Below are 18,885 nucleotides of genomic sequence, written 5' to 3'. Positions count from 1 at the left end.
CAGCTTGATAACCTCAGCCCAGTTTCCATGGGTGATAAATATCACAACAGAGAACACATACTGCAAGTAAGGCAGTACATAATTGAACCTGAGGAGCAAACACGTCAACTTTGAGAGCAAATAAGTCATTGTGACCTGTGAATATTAAACTAATACAATGAATGCTTGTAAGAAATTTGTTCTAACATATTCTAGTCAGATCTGTTATTATCTCAACCCATTAAGCCCCATGTTGGGTATGAAAAAGGCTTGTCAGGGTTTTTTCCCAGCTGGAAACTACGTGCCACTCAGCCACTTCTCATCTTCCCCCTCCCCAGAGGAATACAGAGAAGAATTGGAAAATGGTAAAAAACAAACCACACAAGTTGAGATAAGAACAGTTTAATAATTTAAACAAAGTAGTAGTTGTTGGTATTATTAAAAGGGAGGTGATGAAAAAGTAAGAGGGGAATAAAACCCAAGAAAGACAAGTGATGCACTGTAGACCCACTGACCCCCAGCAGGATCAGCAGCTTCCAGCCAATTCCTCACTCTCCCATTTATATACTGGCCATGATGCTCTTTGGTGTGGAATATCCCTCTGGCCAGTTCAGGTCAGCTGTCCTGGCCATGTTTGCTCCCATCTCCCTGAGCACCTGCTTGCTGGCAGAGCATGGGAAACTTAAAGGCCCTTGACTTAGAGTCTACTCTAAGTGTTGCTACTGAGCAGTAGTCAAGCCCAAAATTCCTGTATTGATGTATTTTTTTAATCAGCTTTCACAAAATATATTTGAAGATAAACACAGAATGCAGACAAAGTTTGTCTTCATTACAGACAGCAACATTAAGAAGAAAAGGGAGTTGCATCATGGAAAAGATGTAAATGTTGAAGTTTTGGGATTCAACTGTCGAGAGTTGTGACACAAAATTCCATGGAGTGTTGCAGTATATAGTGTGAGATGGAAAGAGATTTGTCTTCCTTTAAAAAATACCAAACTGGATGGAGCATTTCTTGGGAGTTTTTTATACCATTTTTTTCCCTGAACTAAGATTTCATCTAGGTTTATAATGAATTGTTATTGTATTGTGACCTTTTAAAAGGGAACAACAGAGCCTTATCCATAAAGCTATTGCTGAAAGTCTGCTAGATCAGTACTTAACTTAGGAATATGCTTTATTTATTCACATTGCAATGGATTTCTGATTTGACTTTGAAAATGTGTGTTCTTTGTACAGGTCAGCCTATTTTTAAATGGGCAGCAAGTTGAGATATTTGAGGAGGATCTCACGTTTACATCAGATGAGGTGGTTTCGTTTGATCTACCCAAGATTAGCAGTGAATTGAAAGGTATGTTCTTCTTTGTGAATGTATCATTTACTATCTTCGTCCTGGTAAATCTTGTTATATTTTGTCTGTGAAATGCATTTTGCCTCCTTGAGTGATACATTTTTGTGGCTGTTGCTAAACACAAGCTTTTTTCTTGGAAGGTGGCTAGTATTGTGCAGTATAACATGTATTTGAAACCATAACAAGTGTGGAAGTAAATTTTTATTAAAAACCTCTAAGCCTTAAACACAACTGAAGACCATGTAAAGCTGGCTTGAAATTGAATTGTGGTTTCAAAGTATACTGTAATCTTACTTTTGATGAATCCTGGGAATAGTTGGGTTTATCTTACGTCAAAATAGTGTTCAGACTAGAGGACAGATGAACAGAATGACTAATGGATTTACAGCACTTAGATAATTAAAATTTGCTCCTGTTCCATATAGCAACTTTCACAAAATTAACAAGAAAAGAATCAGCCTGGAACTGGTGACTTTTAAACCATACTGGCTTAATTATCCAGCATGATAGTTCCTGTGCTGCTGCTAGACTTGTCTAACCAAATTCTCTGAGAAAGGAAAAAACCTTGAGAAGGGCTAACCAGAGAGTTGAATGGAGCAGGTCATTATGTCTGCAATGAAAAGGAAGTGTTAAATCAGAGTTGCTCATACAAGCAATTATTAAAAGTGCTGGACACCTGAAAATCTTTGCTATTTCTAATGGCTGAACTATATACAGTATTCCTTAAAGTATAGCATATTCCATAATTCCCTTTTGGTACAAACAGTCCTTGTCATCTTACTTCTGTTTACCAGAGAACTGAGAGAATTAATTTAAAGCTGTGGATAGGTATTTAAAAATCTGTATCAGGTGACTCTACCTAAAAATTACAAGTTAGAAAAATTTCTAAAAACAATACTGATGATGAAAGAGTAATTAGGTGTTAAACTCTCTGTATAATTAAAAAAATCAATGCTATTAAGGTATTTACATGTTAAGCTTTACTCTTACCCTATCTGGATTCCAGATGAAGTTGAGTAGTGTTTCTCAAAACTAGTAATAACCAGTGTAACAACTAATACCAGTTAGTAGGGAATATTTGTATCACATAGAGACATTTTGAAATACATACATGACTGTTTATTGCCATTTGAAAGCCACTAATAGTGGATGCCTGATTGCCATGCATGCGTTGATTTTCCCCATCTGTTCAAGCATCTCTTCAATGCAATGATTTGTGCCGTGCAGAAACAAGTTAAACTCTTAAGTATGGTTTCAGCTGTTACGTCCGTTGAAAATCCGATGTCACACCATCATCTCTCAGCTCCCTGGAAGTTCTCAGGAGGGCAGTGAGGTATTTGCACAATCAGACCAGGCAAGTTGAAGCATAGGAAGTCATTGTTCTGCTTAATGAAAGGGTTAGCAAAGGTCCTATGTTTGGGGTTTTTTTTGAAGGTGACTACAGTGCTAAATATTGGAGAAGCAAAAAGCTGTTGGACTCCCTACTGCCTTCTTAAAATTTGAGAAAACTTTGAGGTGCCTGACACCAGCATTTAACTACTGAATTCTTCAGGCCTCTTTTCAGGCAAAACCCCACTTTTGAGAGACAGCAGACCTTTTCCAGTTGTTTCCCCTGAGAAGGATGTCTAAACTTTTGCCCCTGGTTGTAAATATAAATGTTTTCTGTATGTGACTGAATACTTACCTACTTCTGTGGCTTAATGTAGGACAGCATGGATGAGAAAGACAAATGGGTTAGTCTGTAAAAGAAATAACTTCTGCTAAAGCATCTTCTGTCAGTATTTAGAAAGGAGGAAAGTATTTTTCTTAGTTTCATGGTTATCTCAAGTGTAAGGGACTGTTGTCATTAAATAGATAAGAGAAATATGTGAAAATGGATTTAAAATATGCTGCTGGATGTGCTTCTGGGAGGGTGGAATTTGAATTTACTATTTTCCCTAGCTTTGAAGGGAATTCTTTCATAGATTTGTTTAAGATGTTTATTAAATGAAAACAATTTCCTGATAAACGGATTATGAGAGATAAATCAATTAGAGTAATAGTAAATGAGAACATCAGAGCACTGATTTGAACTGGCTTTGTTTAAAGGGAGATTGTCAGAGACCGACTGTGTAAAATATCTGATGAAGAAAAAATTTCTACAGCGTAGGCAATTTAGATATTGTCAAATTTAAGCCTATGAAAAAGCACTGCATTTTGTCTTGAATTGTATATTGAATGAAATTATTAAAATTAATGTGATTTCTCTAGTGTATGAAGTGTGGTAGTCTTATCCAAAGTGAGCAATGAGCTCATTTCAGATCTCTCAATGGGGATGTTTAATCAAAAATAATATTCCCCAATTAAATAAATACACACTTAAATATTTTCTCCCACATTTCATGGCACATTTCTGCTTGCAAGTGAACATGGAAAAGATTGTGAGCTTCAAGATCAAAACAAACATCCTGTATTACTCTTTTTCATTGTATGTTTTAACCTCTTCAAATTTCATGTTAATGTCACTTTCTACCACTGAGGAGCCATTGTGCCAGATGAAACTATAATCACTCTTTCAGCTCACCTTTCACAGTAACCCAATAGATATTATAAAACATATATTGTACAAGATTTTCTGATCCAGATGTGCCAGTAGAAGAGGTTTCTGTGGTAAGCCCCTAGTTTTTCATTATTGTTTCCTCGTTATTACCGCCCACGTGTGCCAGCAGAGCTCCTTTTGTGAGTGTTGACTGATCTGCTTCAACCAAACACAGATACACTGTACAAGTTACGTGTGATGTGGTACTAAGGCATTTTTGTTCTCCAATGTATCTCCCACCCCATACCTAAATGGGCTTGGGGGATCTGTCCAGCTGCCACTGCCACAGTCAGGGTCAGTGAAAATTACAGCCACTAGGATTTAGACATGGTTTCTCTCTTACCCAGGTCAGCCTGGCTCATATCTTTGTCAGCAATTTTCTGTGGGCAGGAAGGAATTGAAAGTAAGGATGATAAGGCTAGGGCTGGGTTTAACTGATTACCTGATGCAGTTCACAGAGTACGTATTTACTCATGTCTGCTAGAAGTGCACTGTGCTCTAAGTGATGCCCCTAGCCAGTATTTGGAGCATAAGATCTTTAATACTGGATCTCCTGCTCCCTGAAATGAAAACAAAATTTAAAAAGGAAAAAGAAACCCCAAATAGTTTGGTATTCTCAGCAGAATCAATAATAGTACGAAAAGGGCAGACTGATGTATTTTCAAATTGCATTGTGCCTTGCAACATGAAGTTAGTCCAGCATAATTGATTTACAAGATCCTGTATATTCAGTTCCTTTAAATTTGGGACATTTGTGACTTCTGTCTTTTGGCTGCCATCAGCAGTTGTACCAGAAGCTGCCACACAGCAGGAAGGCTGTTGCTTCCCTGCTCTGCATATTCCCCTACTGGTGTCTAAGGAGCAGAGAGAGGGGGAGAACTTGTGTCCAGAAGGATGGAAAAAGGACAGGATGTGGGCAGAGGAGAGAAGGACTGAGGGATGAGAAGTTTACTGGGAGTCAGGAGTGGATGTCAGTCTGTTATTGATGGTGAGATGGAAAAGCCAAGGAAGCCAGGAGAGTTGATATGGCTATAGAAAAGTTGAATCAGAAGCAAAACTGACTGAAAATTACTCAATTCTCACCACGTAAAAGCTTGGGTATAGCCCATGCTTCAAGTTTCTGTGTTGTGCTGTGATCAATGACTAACTCAAACTCAGTAGCAAGGGGGGTGCTTCATCCCTCCCTTCAGAGAACAGGAGCAAGATGGTGACAGCCTACTACTCTCAGTAATCAATAATTGCAAGAGGTCTGTGCTGTGTAACTTTACCATGAAACTTCAGGTATACACTATGTGAATCCCACAATATTGAATTTCTGGATTTGGACAGAAGTGGGTTTGCTTTTTGATACACAGATGGATAAAAATATTTCATATGAAATTCATTCAGTAAAGTGCAACAACCTCCGTGTTCCTTGAACATCCAATACTCAGACATGGACAAGTTAAAAAATAAAAAAAAGCATACATTTATGTAGAAAGCATACATTTTCTTATATAATACTAAGATATTTACAAAAACAGTAACTGAAAGAAGAAATCTTATGTTTCTTCTATACAGCTGAATAAGAAGCTGTGTAGTGCAAGCGCAAGTGAGAAATGCATTGTATGGAAAAGGAATTTGTTACTGTTTTCTACAGACATTAGCATATTAAACAGATGTTACAGAATTATCAGGACAGTAGCACCTGCACCAGAAGCAGAGATCTGTGTGTTAAGGGGACAAAGGCAAGACAAGACAAGCAGCTGCTGTGCCTCCTTCAGAGGTACTGCATTACTAAGGCCAAGATAGAAGTCATATTGAAGGGTGACGGAAGAGGGGACGCCTGGTACAGCATTTGGCTGTAAGAAAGTAGAAGGGGTTTGGAAGATGGAGCAGGTGGAATCAACTTCCTAATTTTAGCCCGCAGCCTCACCTCTTTTTCTCTAGGTACTCCTGTGAGAAGAAAGATTGGAAATGTTTTCACAGTACAGCAAACAATGCAAAAAGCGTGCACTTAAACTGACACTTACTCCATCAAAATGTGCGATTATTTGTAGCACCATTAAAATGAATTAATTTTTGTTGCACAGATCTGCCAAGTGGTCCACATACTTACCGCTTAGAAGATCTTGCCTATACTAGAAGTGGAGACAAGGGCAATTCTGCAAACATAGGTATTTTTCTTTTTCTTTCTGAAGTGATGTAACATTTTCACGTAAGAGTTACATATCAATTGCTAGTGTTAATTTTTTTAATCATCACTTGACCTTTATTTTTTTTATAGTTGTTCTGAAACAAAAGAGAAGACTTATTGAAAATGGATTTTACTCATGAAATATCTGTAGTCTTCTGATAAGCAGCTGTGGTAATCTGAGCTACTAAGAAAAAATACTAGCATGTCATACGAAAAAGAAAAGTTTTTGTTTAGGGTTGGAAAGTTGGGCTGCCAGAAGTTAAGAAATGCCTTTTTAAGGTTTATTTTACACATCAGTTGCTACTCCTTCATGCGTGTATGTTATGTAATATAATTCCTTGGGTGTCTGATCATGTATAATATTTTCATACAATAATTTTGTAACACATCTATGGCTAAAATTGACCATGTTAGGAAGTACTAAAGTTGTTCTCATATGTGCAAGAATGTTTTTATTATATTGCTAATGCAAATGGTATATTTCAGTATGCAGTCTCTTTGCATTGATTGTGCTGCTTCTTGCATTGTTTAATAATTCCTTCTATTCCTTACTTCTGCATGCAACAATTGGCTCTCTTACTTGTTGGAAGATGAGAGCGTGTGGTGTTCAAAGCTCAGTATGAATTAAAGGTGCGTTTGGGATTTGATTTGCTATTAGCTGTCATGCTAAAACTGATTAATTTTGTTCATTTGTATTCAGGAATATAGTTTTCTTGTCCTTGTTTATGAAACTGGTTTTTTTGGGTTGAAGAATGAAGCAGTGTTGATTTTTTTTTCCTTTTTCTTGTTTTTATTTTTTTCTACGTGATAAACCACTATTGCAATGTAGCATTTCCAAGTCATGAATATGTATACATAATAGACTTTCAGATACAAAGACACTACTGCTTTTCTAAGGAACAACACTAACAACAACAAACTTAACCTCTAATTTAAGTTCAGATAGAAAGGTCCCTGTGACACAAAGCTGTTTTCCTGACTCTGCTCTTTAACCTCAGCTACAGCATAAAATTAGCTGAAGCTTATAAAGCATACTTACAGCAATAAAAATGTAATTGTGATTTGTCACACATCAGAATCCCGTGCAAGAGGTGGGGCAAGGACCAAACCTTTGGTCACTGATCATGCCTTGTTGTGGTTAACTGTGATTACTGAAATATCTAAGTGTTGTAAACCATTTAAGGGAAGAGAATTGCCTGTTGGTTGTTTGTTGTGATGTTGTTCTTTAGGTGTCTTTCAGTGGCGGGGACTGTTGCAGCAGAAAAAAATCCAGTGATCACTTGGTGGTCACTTAGCATTCTTTGGTGTCATGCTCCACCTTACATCTCTGCTGATAGAGGGAGAGCTGTTACACTGTTGTGATTTTTGTTCCGGAACTCATTAAAGGGCTCATCCATATGTACAGTTTCTGTTAAGCGGAGGACGTCCACTTAAGGTTTTGAAAGGATAAACATGACCTGGTTTTAACACTTCCTATTTAAACTAATGCCACTTAATGCCTAACAGGTGTTATAGCACGGCATCCCCTCTACTATCCATACCTAAAAAAAACTTTAACTGCCCAAGCCCTGGAGAATTACTTTCAACACCTGTTGGAGCATGAGAAACCAGAAGAAGAACTAGTAACAAGGTGAGTAGCTGCACAACCCACAGTTGTATGGTAGATGCATGACAGTATCAGAAGTTACCTTAAAATATATTAACATAAATATTGCAAATTTGTGTATATTTTCTTTAGGATTTTTTATGTCTCTTCCTTTGTCTTTTTAAATAACAACTTGAGCACAGTCAGTGAGAAAGAACATGAACTTGGGCCTCTCTCGAAACTGGACAAAGGCCGTGAATCCGTTTAGTGAAGGCATTTAAATTCTCAGAATTAGCATAGTAGTGTTGAGGCTGTTCCTTTGTTTTGTTTCAGTACAGAATGTCTTTACCGACTAGAAATAGCTTTCAGTGCCATTTGAAAAATTTATCTTTCCACTGGTTTTGAACCATTTGGAAACTGCAGGAGCCTTAGGAACTGAAGCTTCCCAAGCCTCTGAGCCACTGCTGAAATGAGAGTTAGAAATCTGTAAAACACTACCTGAAAGACATTTGCACAGCCAGTGTAGTCTGGAGCCCAAACTTACCTGATGATGCATCAGAAAGGGGCCTCGTACTGTCCCTGTTTCTGCAAAGCATTTTAATATTTATGATGTTCACTCACTTTAGAGAAAGTACCTCACTTCTAGTACCTCACTCTCACCCACTTTTGTGCCACATATACCAAGCCAGAATTTAAAGAGAAAACATAGCTAATTTATCTTAAAATCTGGAAGATAAAACATGCTAAATGGGACACTTCTATGTGATACTCATCTACTAAAGAATATCCTCTGCCAGCAGATAACATACATAATATTCTTATTTTGTATGGCTGATGCTCAGAGCCCTTCCTAGGAACTGAATGAAACATACACTGTTCTTGTTGTAGCATGAGGTAATGAAGCTTGCTCTCCTGAGGATGTCCAGTAAAACAGTTAACAGATTTTAAACCTTTTTTCTTTTTGGAAACAAGTAAATGCTGAATACTGCCACAAACCATTCAGTCTTCTAAAACATTTTTTGATACAAAGTCAGTTATGCTGGGTATAAGGAGATTTTGCCAAAATCCTTTATGTATTTCCATGGGTAGTGGATAAACTGTTAACTTTCTGTTTTTTAAAGAGCTTGAGTAAGAAAGATACAGCTCAAAACTCAGAGAGAGGTTGGAATTATTTTAACCCCTGATCTTTGAATCATAAGTGCTGGTTTTGTCTTCATAAGCAGCTCAGTGCAGATCTCCCTCACTGTTTCGTAAGTGCTAACAAATCTACGTATCTAATAAATTGTGATCCTAAGAATTGTGATTGAATCTGCTCTCGGAAACAGAGCAGAGAGGGGAACAAATAAACTAGGTCATGCCTCCTAATGATACGTCTAAAAATTGATTCACTGCAATTCCTTAAAGCTGTTTATGTTCATAAATAAAAGTAGAAATTTGCTCTTCTGGATGAAACCAAATTAATTTGATTAATTAGATTATCTGTTTGTGGTTTTGGCTTCCTTTAATTACGTGATAATGGAGCTCTGTGAGTGAATTGGAAAGCTACTGGGGAAAAAGAATAAAACCTTTTGTGGAAATATTTAGGATTATAAGGATTATGCTCATGTGCTTCAGATTGTGTAGTTTCTTTTTAAATTACTTGTTCATTTTTTAGTTTTAACTGTCATGAAAAAGAGCTGTCTTACTTACTGTCTGATTTTTCTTCATTTCCTTTATTTAAATGGTGAGTAGTTAAAAACTGTGTATTAGTTTTGCTACTGTAAACATACCAACCATGGCTCTACCTCACTACCTGTTGCCTTTCATGCTTTTTCACTAGAGGCATTAAATAGGTGTACTAAACAGAGAAAAGGTGGGATTATTTTGGTAGAGAACACTAAAATTCATAAACTTCCAGATCTGCAGGTAAAATTATAGCAAAAGAGGATCTTTCAATTCCCAGGTGTTTGCTTTCCACAGCTAGAGCAAATTTTTAAGAGATCTGAGTATCTTAAGATACAGAATAAGAAATTCTCTGTGCAATGGTACTAGGTCAGTCATTTAAGAAGGATAGTAGAACTATCCTATGAAATTTTGCTATTTTCATCTTCTGAAATGTGGTATATGTAATGTTTTGAGATCATTTCAATGCTCAGCAGTATTAAAAAAATGACAGCTGATTTCTTCCTATGTAATGTTTTCACCAAGATCTGAAGAACAAGAAATGTGGATACTGATGCTTCTGGATTTTTTTTTGTACATACATTTATTAGAGAGGAAAAATAAGTATTTCTCTACAGTATATCTCATATGTAAATACTTACTTAAGCCTATGGACTTGGTACCTGCTTTCCTGTGATGAAAAGAATCCTGTCTTTTTCTTGATTCAAATGCATTAAACAATTACATATCATTTTTATTTCCATGCATTTTAATGGGAAATTCACCAGGAAACCTGATTTCTCTGAATATTATGGACAGCACTTTAAAGGAGGTAGTTAAGCAGGCACCCCATTGTGCATAAGCATAGGAATTCAGCTAGAACAGTGAATATTCCTTGTCTTACTGGTTTCTGTCACAGATAGAGTATTCTTGAAGGGTTTATTTGTTTTCTGGTTTTTTAAAACAGCTCTTAAAACATTTAATCAAATAGTACAATTAGATTTTTTTTTTCTTTAGATCTCAATTAACAAAGCTTAAATTGTTTAATTATGCTGAGTAAATGTCTGCCAGCATTTTGGTCAATGTATTGTTGCTGCTTAAGACTATTCTAATGGTTATAGTAGTTTTTCTTCCTTATATTGTGCATGTTTTTCTGTGTGGAAATACTTTGGATGCTCAGGTGCTTCAGACAGGTGTTAAAATAGTGAAACTGGCCTTCATGTATTACTAAAATCCTCATTTTAGCTAGATTATCCCACTGTAAATATTTTCTCAAAGTAAACAAAATAAATGTACTATGTTATAGTATTCCAAATTAAGATCTTTGCTTAAGATCTTTGTTGCTTGTATTACATACTTCGTCTGCCAAAATTACTGCAGAAAGTGAAATGAAAATCTTCCACTTAATTGTTTCTGCTTTTATATGCTCTTCAGTTTCTCTCCTGATTTGTTTCTCCTGATTGATTTTCATGACATTTCTTGTGAAAGATGAGATACTAGGAATTCATATTACATCAGTCTAGTTCTTGAGGAGACATCCTCCGGTTGTGAAATACTTTGCTGCCTGGAAATCTTTGCCAGCTTTTCAGAGTAAAATTTATAGTGTAATACTTTGCTTTGGTAGATCTCTGACTTCCATGGTCTGTGGTGATTGGAAATTTTTATTTAGATTTTTAGAAAATTTTGTGGAATCATCTGATTGTCCTATATAGTTGATTATAGTACTAAATTTAGTAATTTAATACCTACCTCATTTAGTAATTAGGTAGGTTATTTATTGTAGAATTGCTTTATTCTTCATATTCATGTTGTCTAACAGAGCACTGGTGGATTAATCTACTTTCCTGCCTTCCCAGTGGATTTGCCTTTAAGCATGGTAATGTTGCCTGTCAACTTGTTTTTGAGAAAGGGCAACAGAATGCTGACACCAATTTTTTTTCTTAATAGCAGCTAATACTAATACTGAAGTAGAGTGTGGCAATGAAAAAGTAGAAGGAACTTGAAATTAAAACTTTTTGCCTGGGAGACAGACACAGACAGTCCCTGACTACTTGCTTTCCAGAAGAACTGAAGTGACTGCCAGACTGCTCAGCAGAATCATCTTCCACAAGAGGTTTGGGTCCTGTGCCCAAGATAAAAGGGCAGACAGGGCTGTGAGCACCAGCAACAGCAAAGGCTTTCACAGTGGTCAAAAGGAGCTAAGAGAGATAAACCTCCAAGTAACAAAATCAGCAGTGTAAGAGCACTGCAAGAAATTCCACCTGTGTCAGGGGAAAGATTTAAAGAATCTGTCTGAAACAGATGAAGATCAGTAGGTGACTAAAGAAAAATAAGTGACATTGGAGGAAGCAGGATTTAAATTGCAGCAAGCAAACATCTGGAGACAGAGTGAGAATTTGATATCATCTTTCTCTGTTAATTCCTCATGGCTTGATGATGTTCTGATTTAAATCCTTTCCTGTGGAATTCAAGCAAAGATGTCCAGTACTTAGATGAAGAAAATACTGGAGGAATGCAAAAGCAAAGAAAACCAACAATAGAAGGAAGATGACAAACCACTGAAAAACTGCAAGGAGAGGGAAATGGAAATGTACTATTAATGTTACTTGAAATAATAGGAAACCACAGATCCATTTGCCAAACTGCTACAGAAGTTTCCAAACTGGAACTGCACCAGTCAAAAGCAAGAATGGAAAAATGCTTGCAGTGGCGATGGAACAGAAACATAGGTCTGTCACACTAAAATAAAATTTTATCTGAACAAAGTACATGGCTGCAGGAAAGCTCTGATTTGAAAGTTATCTGTTCATTGGAAGAGTTGATGTAGTGATTCATAGATGTTTCTCAGTAAGGAAGAAGGGTGTCTTTCCAATTAGCTGGCAGCATTTGTTAGGAAAAGTGAGTTCCAGGAACTGAGTGATGGCACTTTTCAGTATCAGAATTAGGAATTAATAAAAATGCTTTCTTTTGCCCATCGTGTTGTCTGAGTTCATACTGGATCTTGAACCTCTGGCTTACAGATACGGACTTAAACTCATAGAAAGAAAGAACTCTTAAAACAACCATATTAGAAATGGATGAGTTTTGAATAGATGAGAATGATTACCTTACGGTCCAACTTTAAAACTATTAAGGGCTGTTAATTTGGAGTAAGAGGAAAAAACAAGAAGGCAGGTAAGGCCTTGTCTTAATCTTGTTACCTTTTAGACTTTACTCAGTAATGGGATGTGATCAAAAGCATGAAAATTTTGCATGCCAGATTTTGCTTGAAGTTCTTCACAGGTGTTTCTTCCAAAATCTCCTGAGAAATAATGTGCAGTTTTTGTTTTACAGATACGAGTTGCCAGGAATCCATGGATTAAATTTTGTTTTGAAGAATTCCCTTGGTGGTGGTGGTACAGCATCCCTAAGAAGTGACCCACAGGCATGTATCAAAGCAATAATTTTAATGTAGTCATCTTTTAAAGTCTCTTTATAACCAGCTTTTTGGCTGGAACTGAGAGGTTTGAGGTTTGACTCTAGTTCCTTTTAATTTCCTGTTAATAGATATTGTCTGTTTAATTTTGTAAGGTTTGAAAACAAACACAGGAAAGTAAAAAGTGGATTTAGAATGTTTGGTGAAAAAGAAGTGTGCTAATAAGATAGCACGTCATAAAGAGCATAACTGATATGAAGACTTTGATGCACCAGCAAAATTAGTTTATCAGAAAGGCTGTCACATTTTGAAAAATGCAGACTTACTAGACAATTCTGATTGTTTCCAAGTATATACAGGAACCATGCACTCTAGGACAACTCCTCATTTAGTCTATGCCTTCTATAGTTAAAATACTGATAATAATGTAAACATGAATAACAGATGGATATGAGGTCTTGTGTTGCTGATATGTGAATCTGAAAGTAAGAAAATTTTTTGCAAGTAAAAAATATCTGAGTATTAAATATTTTAAACATCTAAACCTGAAGGTGAGATCCTGAACAATGCTGTGGGTCACACAGCTGTGCTCATAGGCTCAGAAATGCTGATGTGCAAGTGAAGACTGCTCACAAAGTAAGGTCATGCTATGTATGAATAGTTAGAATTGAACTCCAAATAAATTGATTTTAGCACTAGGTACCAAATAAATGGAAGGAACAGTTCAATCTATTCAGATTTTGATGCTTGAAAACTCAAGAAACTTAGATGGTATTCTCACACTGATTATAAGAAAAACACTCATATAAAACCATTTTTAAAAAAACCTTGTTTTAAAAATATGGCATATTAAGATAGTAAAATAAAATGTTGGGTTTTTTTGTTACAGGGTAAAGCACTTGGACAGATGCTGTTGGATTTCCAGATTAAAAATGTTCCTGATTTAAAATCACTGATAGAATAACAGGTGTTTAATATATGTGCTTTTAAGTGGTATACTAAGTGGTATAAAAACATGTTATAAACAAGAACTGGTTTCTTGAATGAGATTTTTTTAAGGTTAAAGAGTAGAAACTTGACAGTTATTTCTCAGAGGCTTAGCTATATGGCACAGCTTAGAAAAAGTTTTGAGTAATACCAGACTAATAGCTTTGTCTGTGCCTGATAACATTTCCTGTCTAGATAATACAGTGAATCATCAATTTATTTCCCACAAAACTGAATTAATCAAATTGCAGTGTAACATTTAATTATGAGACGAGATAATCTTTGTTTCAAGATAGAAATTACCTCCTAATCGGTCCATCTCTCTTTTCCTTCTCTCATGCTTTATTTGAAAATTGACTGGACTGCTGTCCTGTCAGCTGTGTCTGTCCTGTGCAGTGAGTGAGGCTGGGTAACCTGCTCTGCACTGCTGGGAAGTCAGCTCTGTTTGGTATCGGGGAACAGTTTTCCCTGCTGAGCAATAAAGAAAAGTAATAATTGGTACTGTTATACAGTGACTGGTTGTAAATGCTGACCTTTGGTGGTGATCCACCAAACTTCCGGCACTTTGTCTGGTTAATGACAGACTTTGTTATTACATTTTTCAATATCTTTTACTAATTAATCCTTCAGTTGAAAGCACTGAGTAGTAGTAAATTGCAGATCTTAGTGCGGTAATAAATTTGAAGATGAGAACAGGGGAGTCTGCCCACTCACTCCTTGTGGTGGTGCAGTCCTTGCAGGGATGAAGCAGGGCTAGGTGGTTTTGTTCCAGGGCTGTTAAATCCTTGGTTTGTGCAGCAGAGTCATGCCTGGATTAAGTTTATTTGACCGTCATTTGCACTGCCCGTCCCACAAAAAGGTGTCTTCTGCTGTGAAGGAAAACCATGTTGAATGCAGTGTACCATCTTTCTTCTGACTCCCAGTTGCCACCTCTCCATCTCCCTTCCTGCACAGTATGATTAGCATGTTCAAATGGGGATACTTGTAAACTTCTTCAGCGCATTAAGAAGAGACTTAAAAATCTGTGTCATACTACGTGGGACAATAGCAAGGTGAAAATTCTGACAACTGTGTTTTCTCTGCAGAAGCCATAAAAATACTACTCCACATGTTCAGGCACTTTATATTCAGAAATAAATCTTTTTTGTGTACTTTGGGGATATTGTATTAATTGATGAATTAATTTAGTACTGATGAAATGAGGCATTACCAATACAAGACAAAATTATGGAAATAAGTAGTTTTTTAATTGTCACCAAACCTATCTGTTAGTTCCTAAATTCCCAGTGGTGTCTATCACTGTTACTAACTTCCTAGCTCTTGCTTGCTAATAAGGACTATGCAGTGAATTGTTCCCACCTTTTCTGTGGTTTTGTTCTTTTGAATTGAAGGTATCATAATTGCTTGCTTTATTCATCTAAACAATTACTGCCTGAGCAAGACATAGGTACTATCCATGTGTGCAACATGATCGTCAGGTTGTAAAAAATGAGTCATTACTTCATTGCAAAAAAGTAGCCAAGTTAATAACTACAAAAGGAAAATGGCATGCAGGTTTTACTATGTTTACAGTCATTGTTTGTTAAAAAATTCTCCTTAATAATTTGAAAGCCTGTTGAGAAGAAGTAAAAAAGGAAAAGTGATAAACATCAGTAGCACACCTACAAGGATAAAAAGGCTACAGTAAGTATTTGCAGTTCACTCAATATGCTGCTTAAGTGACTCTGGAAATGTCTATGCAATAAGTTTCTGAATAAAAGTGAACATTTATAAGGTATGAGTTTGTTTTAGTCATTTATGTGGTTTCTTCTACTGGAATAGAGTGATACTTAGTTTAGAGGTTCTTTGTTTGGGGTTGTTTCACTTGCCTGCCATTTCATGCATTGTCTTGCCAGTTCCCTTCTTTGTTCAGATTTTTCTGTTCTGTCCCTAGTCTTTGTTTAGTAAAAACCCAGGAAGTAAATGATACTGTTTTCTGGAGAGCTGGTCACTTACAGCTCTATAATGGAAGCAGTGATTTGCAGAACTGAGTGATACAGTGTTCAAATGGATTGGACATGGGAATACAGAGGTGTTATTTTTTATCTCTGGAGTAGCCCTTTTGGATGCTATTAAACCATCCTTCACAAATGTGTCTTCTGTCCGTTATTTCTTTCAGCACATCAGCTTAAACCAAATGGCATTGCTTTTCAGATACTTTCCTTGCTGTCTCTGTCCAAAGATGTTACTCTCCTTGAATGCCTTAACATGTTTTGAATTCATGAAACTATGCTTCAGCAGTCCCAGATAATCTAAATGTAAAGCCCAAGTAATTGAGAGAGGTTTGGTACAATATAAATTATACACAAAGGTGAGCATGTATGCAGTCAGCATTGGTTTAACTTCAGTCAGTTAAAAAATCCATTTTGCCTGCTTGTTAAACCGGGTCTGTTCCTCATATAGGCAAGAACATACCCTTCCAATTCCCTGCCTTTCCTGCTTTTTCCCTACTGTGTTAGCTGTGAGAGCACGATGGAAATAGTAATGTCTAGTGCATAAAATAAGGTTCCTTCTAGTACAGGAGTTTCAGTGTAATGGAAACTGGCTTACACTTCTTAAGTTTTTGTACTTTGGCTCATCTGTACTACTAAACAAAGGCTGCATTCTTACCTCACAGCTTTCTTACTGCATCTCAGCCTAACTCTCAAAAATAAAGCATGGGGTTTATCATTAAATTATTCCACAACAGTTAACAGTCCAAACAAAGAATTTCTCAATGTTTTGGGGTATATTTAATATTTCAAAGTGATTTTCCCACTGAAATTTGAATACTAAAAGACAAAAGTTATTATCCAAAGTCACCCAAGAGGATGTGCCAGTGTTTGATGCATAGTACATACTTCTAGTTTTGCCATCTCCAGTAGAGTTGTTTTTCCACTGAAGTACATGTTCTCTTCCCCCTTTCAGATTAAAAGTTGTGGTAAGTGTACCTTACATTGGACAGTGGAAGTTTGACAATAACAGAAGTGTAGCCCCTTGGGTTTGAAAGCAGAAAATGTTGGTTTGCAAATTGCTTTTGAAGAATTTGAATGGTTTCATTCAGGATGTGTTGTATTGAGTGCTTTGGACGCAGTAATGCTCACAGCTGTTGCAAGGTAGTGGTGAAGCATTACCTGGGTGGATTCCACAGACCCGTCTGCTCTGTAATGCCTTTTGGGCTTCCTCACTAGGGTTTCTGGGCTTGAGACTGACTGAGTGGTTTGGGGGGGAGGAGAGAGGTTGCTCTTCAGTGCCCCAGTATGAGGAAGTTACACTGCAGAAATGGCACACCTTTCACCTTACTGCTTTGAAACCCTCCCATGCAATAAGACTTTGAGTCTCCTTCTCATGGCAGTTCCTTTTCTTCAGTTTCATCCTGGTTTCCTTTCCAGATTTACTTGAAATGGACCCTGCTGATTTTGGCATTAAAGCTAACTGGCATGAAGAAAGCAAAGAAAGGGTGTGTCCATGTGAAAGATTCCATTAGGAAGTGTGTATCTACCAGAGAATTCAGCTGAATTCCTCTACCTTCCTGGGGACAAGGAAGAAAAACCAAAACTGTAGGACTGAAACATCTTCACCACCTATTTCAGCAGAGACCATTCAGACATTCCCTAGATAGTTTTAGGGGAAGGGGAGGGTGGGGGAATCTTGAGATGGCAGCAGGCAGGAATGGTGCTTACCCACACAGGAGGAAATAGGAACCTTTCTGTGCCAGGACTTCCATAGAGTCTTTGACAACCTTCTGTGGCTCCAGCTCTGGACCAGCTGCTGTGACCATCACCAAATGCATAAGACCTTTCTTGAGGATGAAGTGTTTTAATTTTTTTTCCTCATCCATTAAAAAATGCACTCATTAAAAATGAGAAGTTCCTCCTTCTCCCCCCCCCCCCCCATTTTTATTTACTAAGAGAGAAAGCTTCAGACCTTCCAAATACGTTTTTTAACATCTGGATTTGAAAATATGCTGGTTTAATTATATAATTATGTCTGCTGATGGCTAATCCACAGAGTTCCTGTATCAGCATCATAAGCTACATCTAAAAGGTATTTTCTCTATTGTGAAATAGGGGGTTTGAGAGGGGTAAGCCTCTGTTGCATAAAAATTTGGCTGAGACTCCAGAGAAAAGCCTGATCACTCTGTTAGTAGTGCTGGGTCTCTGGCCGGGAAGCTGCTCTCTGCTCCAAGCAGGACAAAACTAAAGGGTACCAGCCATTGTGTTTTGCTGACAAAAAACAATGAGGTAACCCCCTCCCCTGAAATATTTTATTTATTGAGGAAGTGGGGAAACTTGCTTTTGGTTCATCAATAAGCTTTCATGTTTACAAGATCATGAACCTGGGTTCAAGATCTAGGGTGGTAGAAGGCTCTCACCTGCTTGGTCCTTTGCATCCCCTTTGGCTTCTGAGTTATACCAGAGTTGTTTGCTGACAGAAAGAAAAGGAATAGCAAACATTTTCTCTTTTTTGCTGGTGTGACCAAACGGATTCTACAGCTCTGGGGTGGTCTAGAGATCTCATTCGTGTTCCACAGAGTTTTAAGTGACTGAGGAGAGAAAAATAACCTACTGTTTCAACGCAGTTTGCCTGTGGAGAGCTGCCAAGCTGGTACACACCAGCGCTCCTCTTCCCTCTTCCCCGTTTTGTATTTGGCATCATGAGGTTGCAGTGTTTGCCCAAGTTTAAAGAAAGATGCTCCACCAAACTTCTCCAGCATTCTTACGCATATCCCTTCCTCCTTCCCCCTCCCTTCGCCCGTTCCGCGTTTCTCAGAGGCGAAAGCTCCCTGCTGCAGCCGGAGCGACAGCGCCGTGCCAGAGCGGCTGCGGCACGAACAAAGATCCGTGGCAGCGGGCTGCGGCGCGGCGGCGGCCGCGGGGCTGAAAGGCTGCAGCCACGGCCACCTCCCCTGCCACTCTCCGCGCCCTGTCATCTTCCAGGTAAGATGAATGTCTGCCCCATCCATCATCCCGCCATCCTCGAGGGGGAACCTGCTTGGTTACTAAAACTTCCGAGCCTCCATCCCGGCGGCATTGTTGACCTGACAGGGCTGCTCTTTTGTGGGCTCCGTTGCCAGGATTTAGCTATTTGCATAATGGATTAGCATGAAACCGAACGCACGGGAATGCCGCTCCGCCGTTTCCCACTCTTTCGTAGC

At 37.8% G+C, this 18,885-nt stretch overlaps 2 protein-coding genes across 2 annotated transcripts in view; both read left to right on the top strand.

The window, feature by feature from the left end:
* LOC134563824 (uncharacterized) overlaps positions 1-15,820 on the top strand; it is a 58,470-nt gene extending 42,650 nt beyond the window's left edge. The window contains exons 16-20 of the mRNA XM_063422141.1: positions 1,216-1,327; positions 5,978-6,061; positions 7,588-7,711; positions 12,641-12,731; positions 13,612-15,820. Of these exons, the coding sequence (XP_063278211.1) occupies positions 1,216-1,327; positions 5,978-6,061; positions 7,588-7,711; positions 12,641-12,731; positions 13,612-13,686 (486 nt within the window). The 3' untranslated portion in view covers positions 13,687-15,820. The remainder of the gene's footprint in view (positions 1-1,215; positions 1,328-5,977; positions 6,062-7,587; positions 7,712-12,640; positions 12,732-13,611) is intronic.
* Positions 15,821-17,647: 1,827 nt separating this feature from the next.
* Positions 17,648-18,885, top strand: part of RBM46 (RNA binding motif protein 46) — a 33,643-nt gene continuing 32,405 nt past the window's right edge. The window contains exon 1 of the mRNA XM_063422734.1: positions 17,648-18,667. Within this exon, the coding sequence (XP_063278804.1) occupies positions 18,385-18,667 (283 nt within the window). The 5' untranslated portion in view covers positions 17,648-18,384. The remainder of the gene's footprint in view (positions 18,668-18,885) is intronic.

Source organism: Prinia subflava, chromosome Z (genome assembly GCF_021018805.1).
Source record: "Prinia subflava isolate CZ2003 ecotype Zambia chromosome Z, Cam_Psub_1.2, whole genome shotgun sequence".
NCBI lineage: Eukaryota > Metazoa > Chordata > Aves > Passeriformes > Cisticolidae > Prinia > Prinia subflava.
Note: the sequence above shows the minus strand (reverse complement) of the source record. Positions and strands in the feature narration are given on the sequence as shown.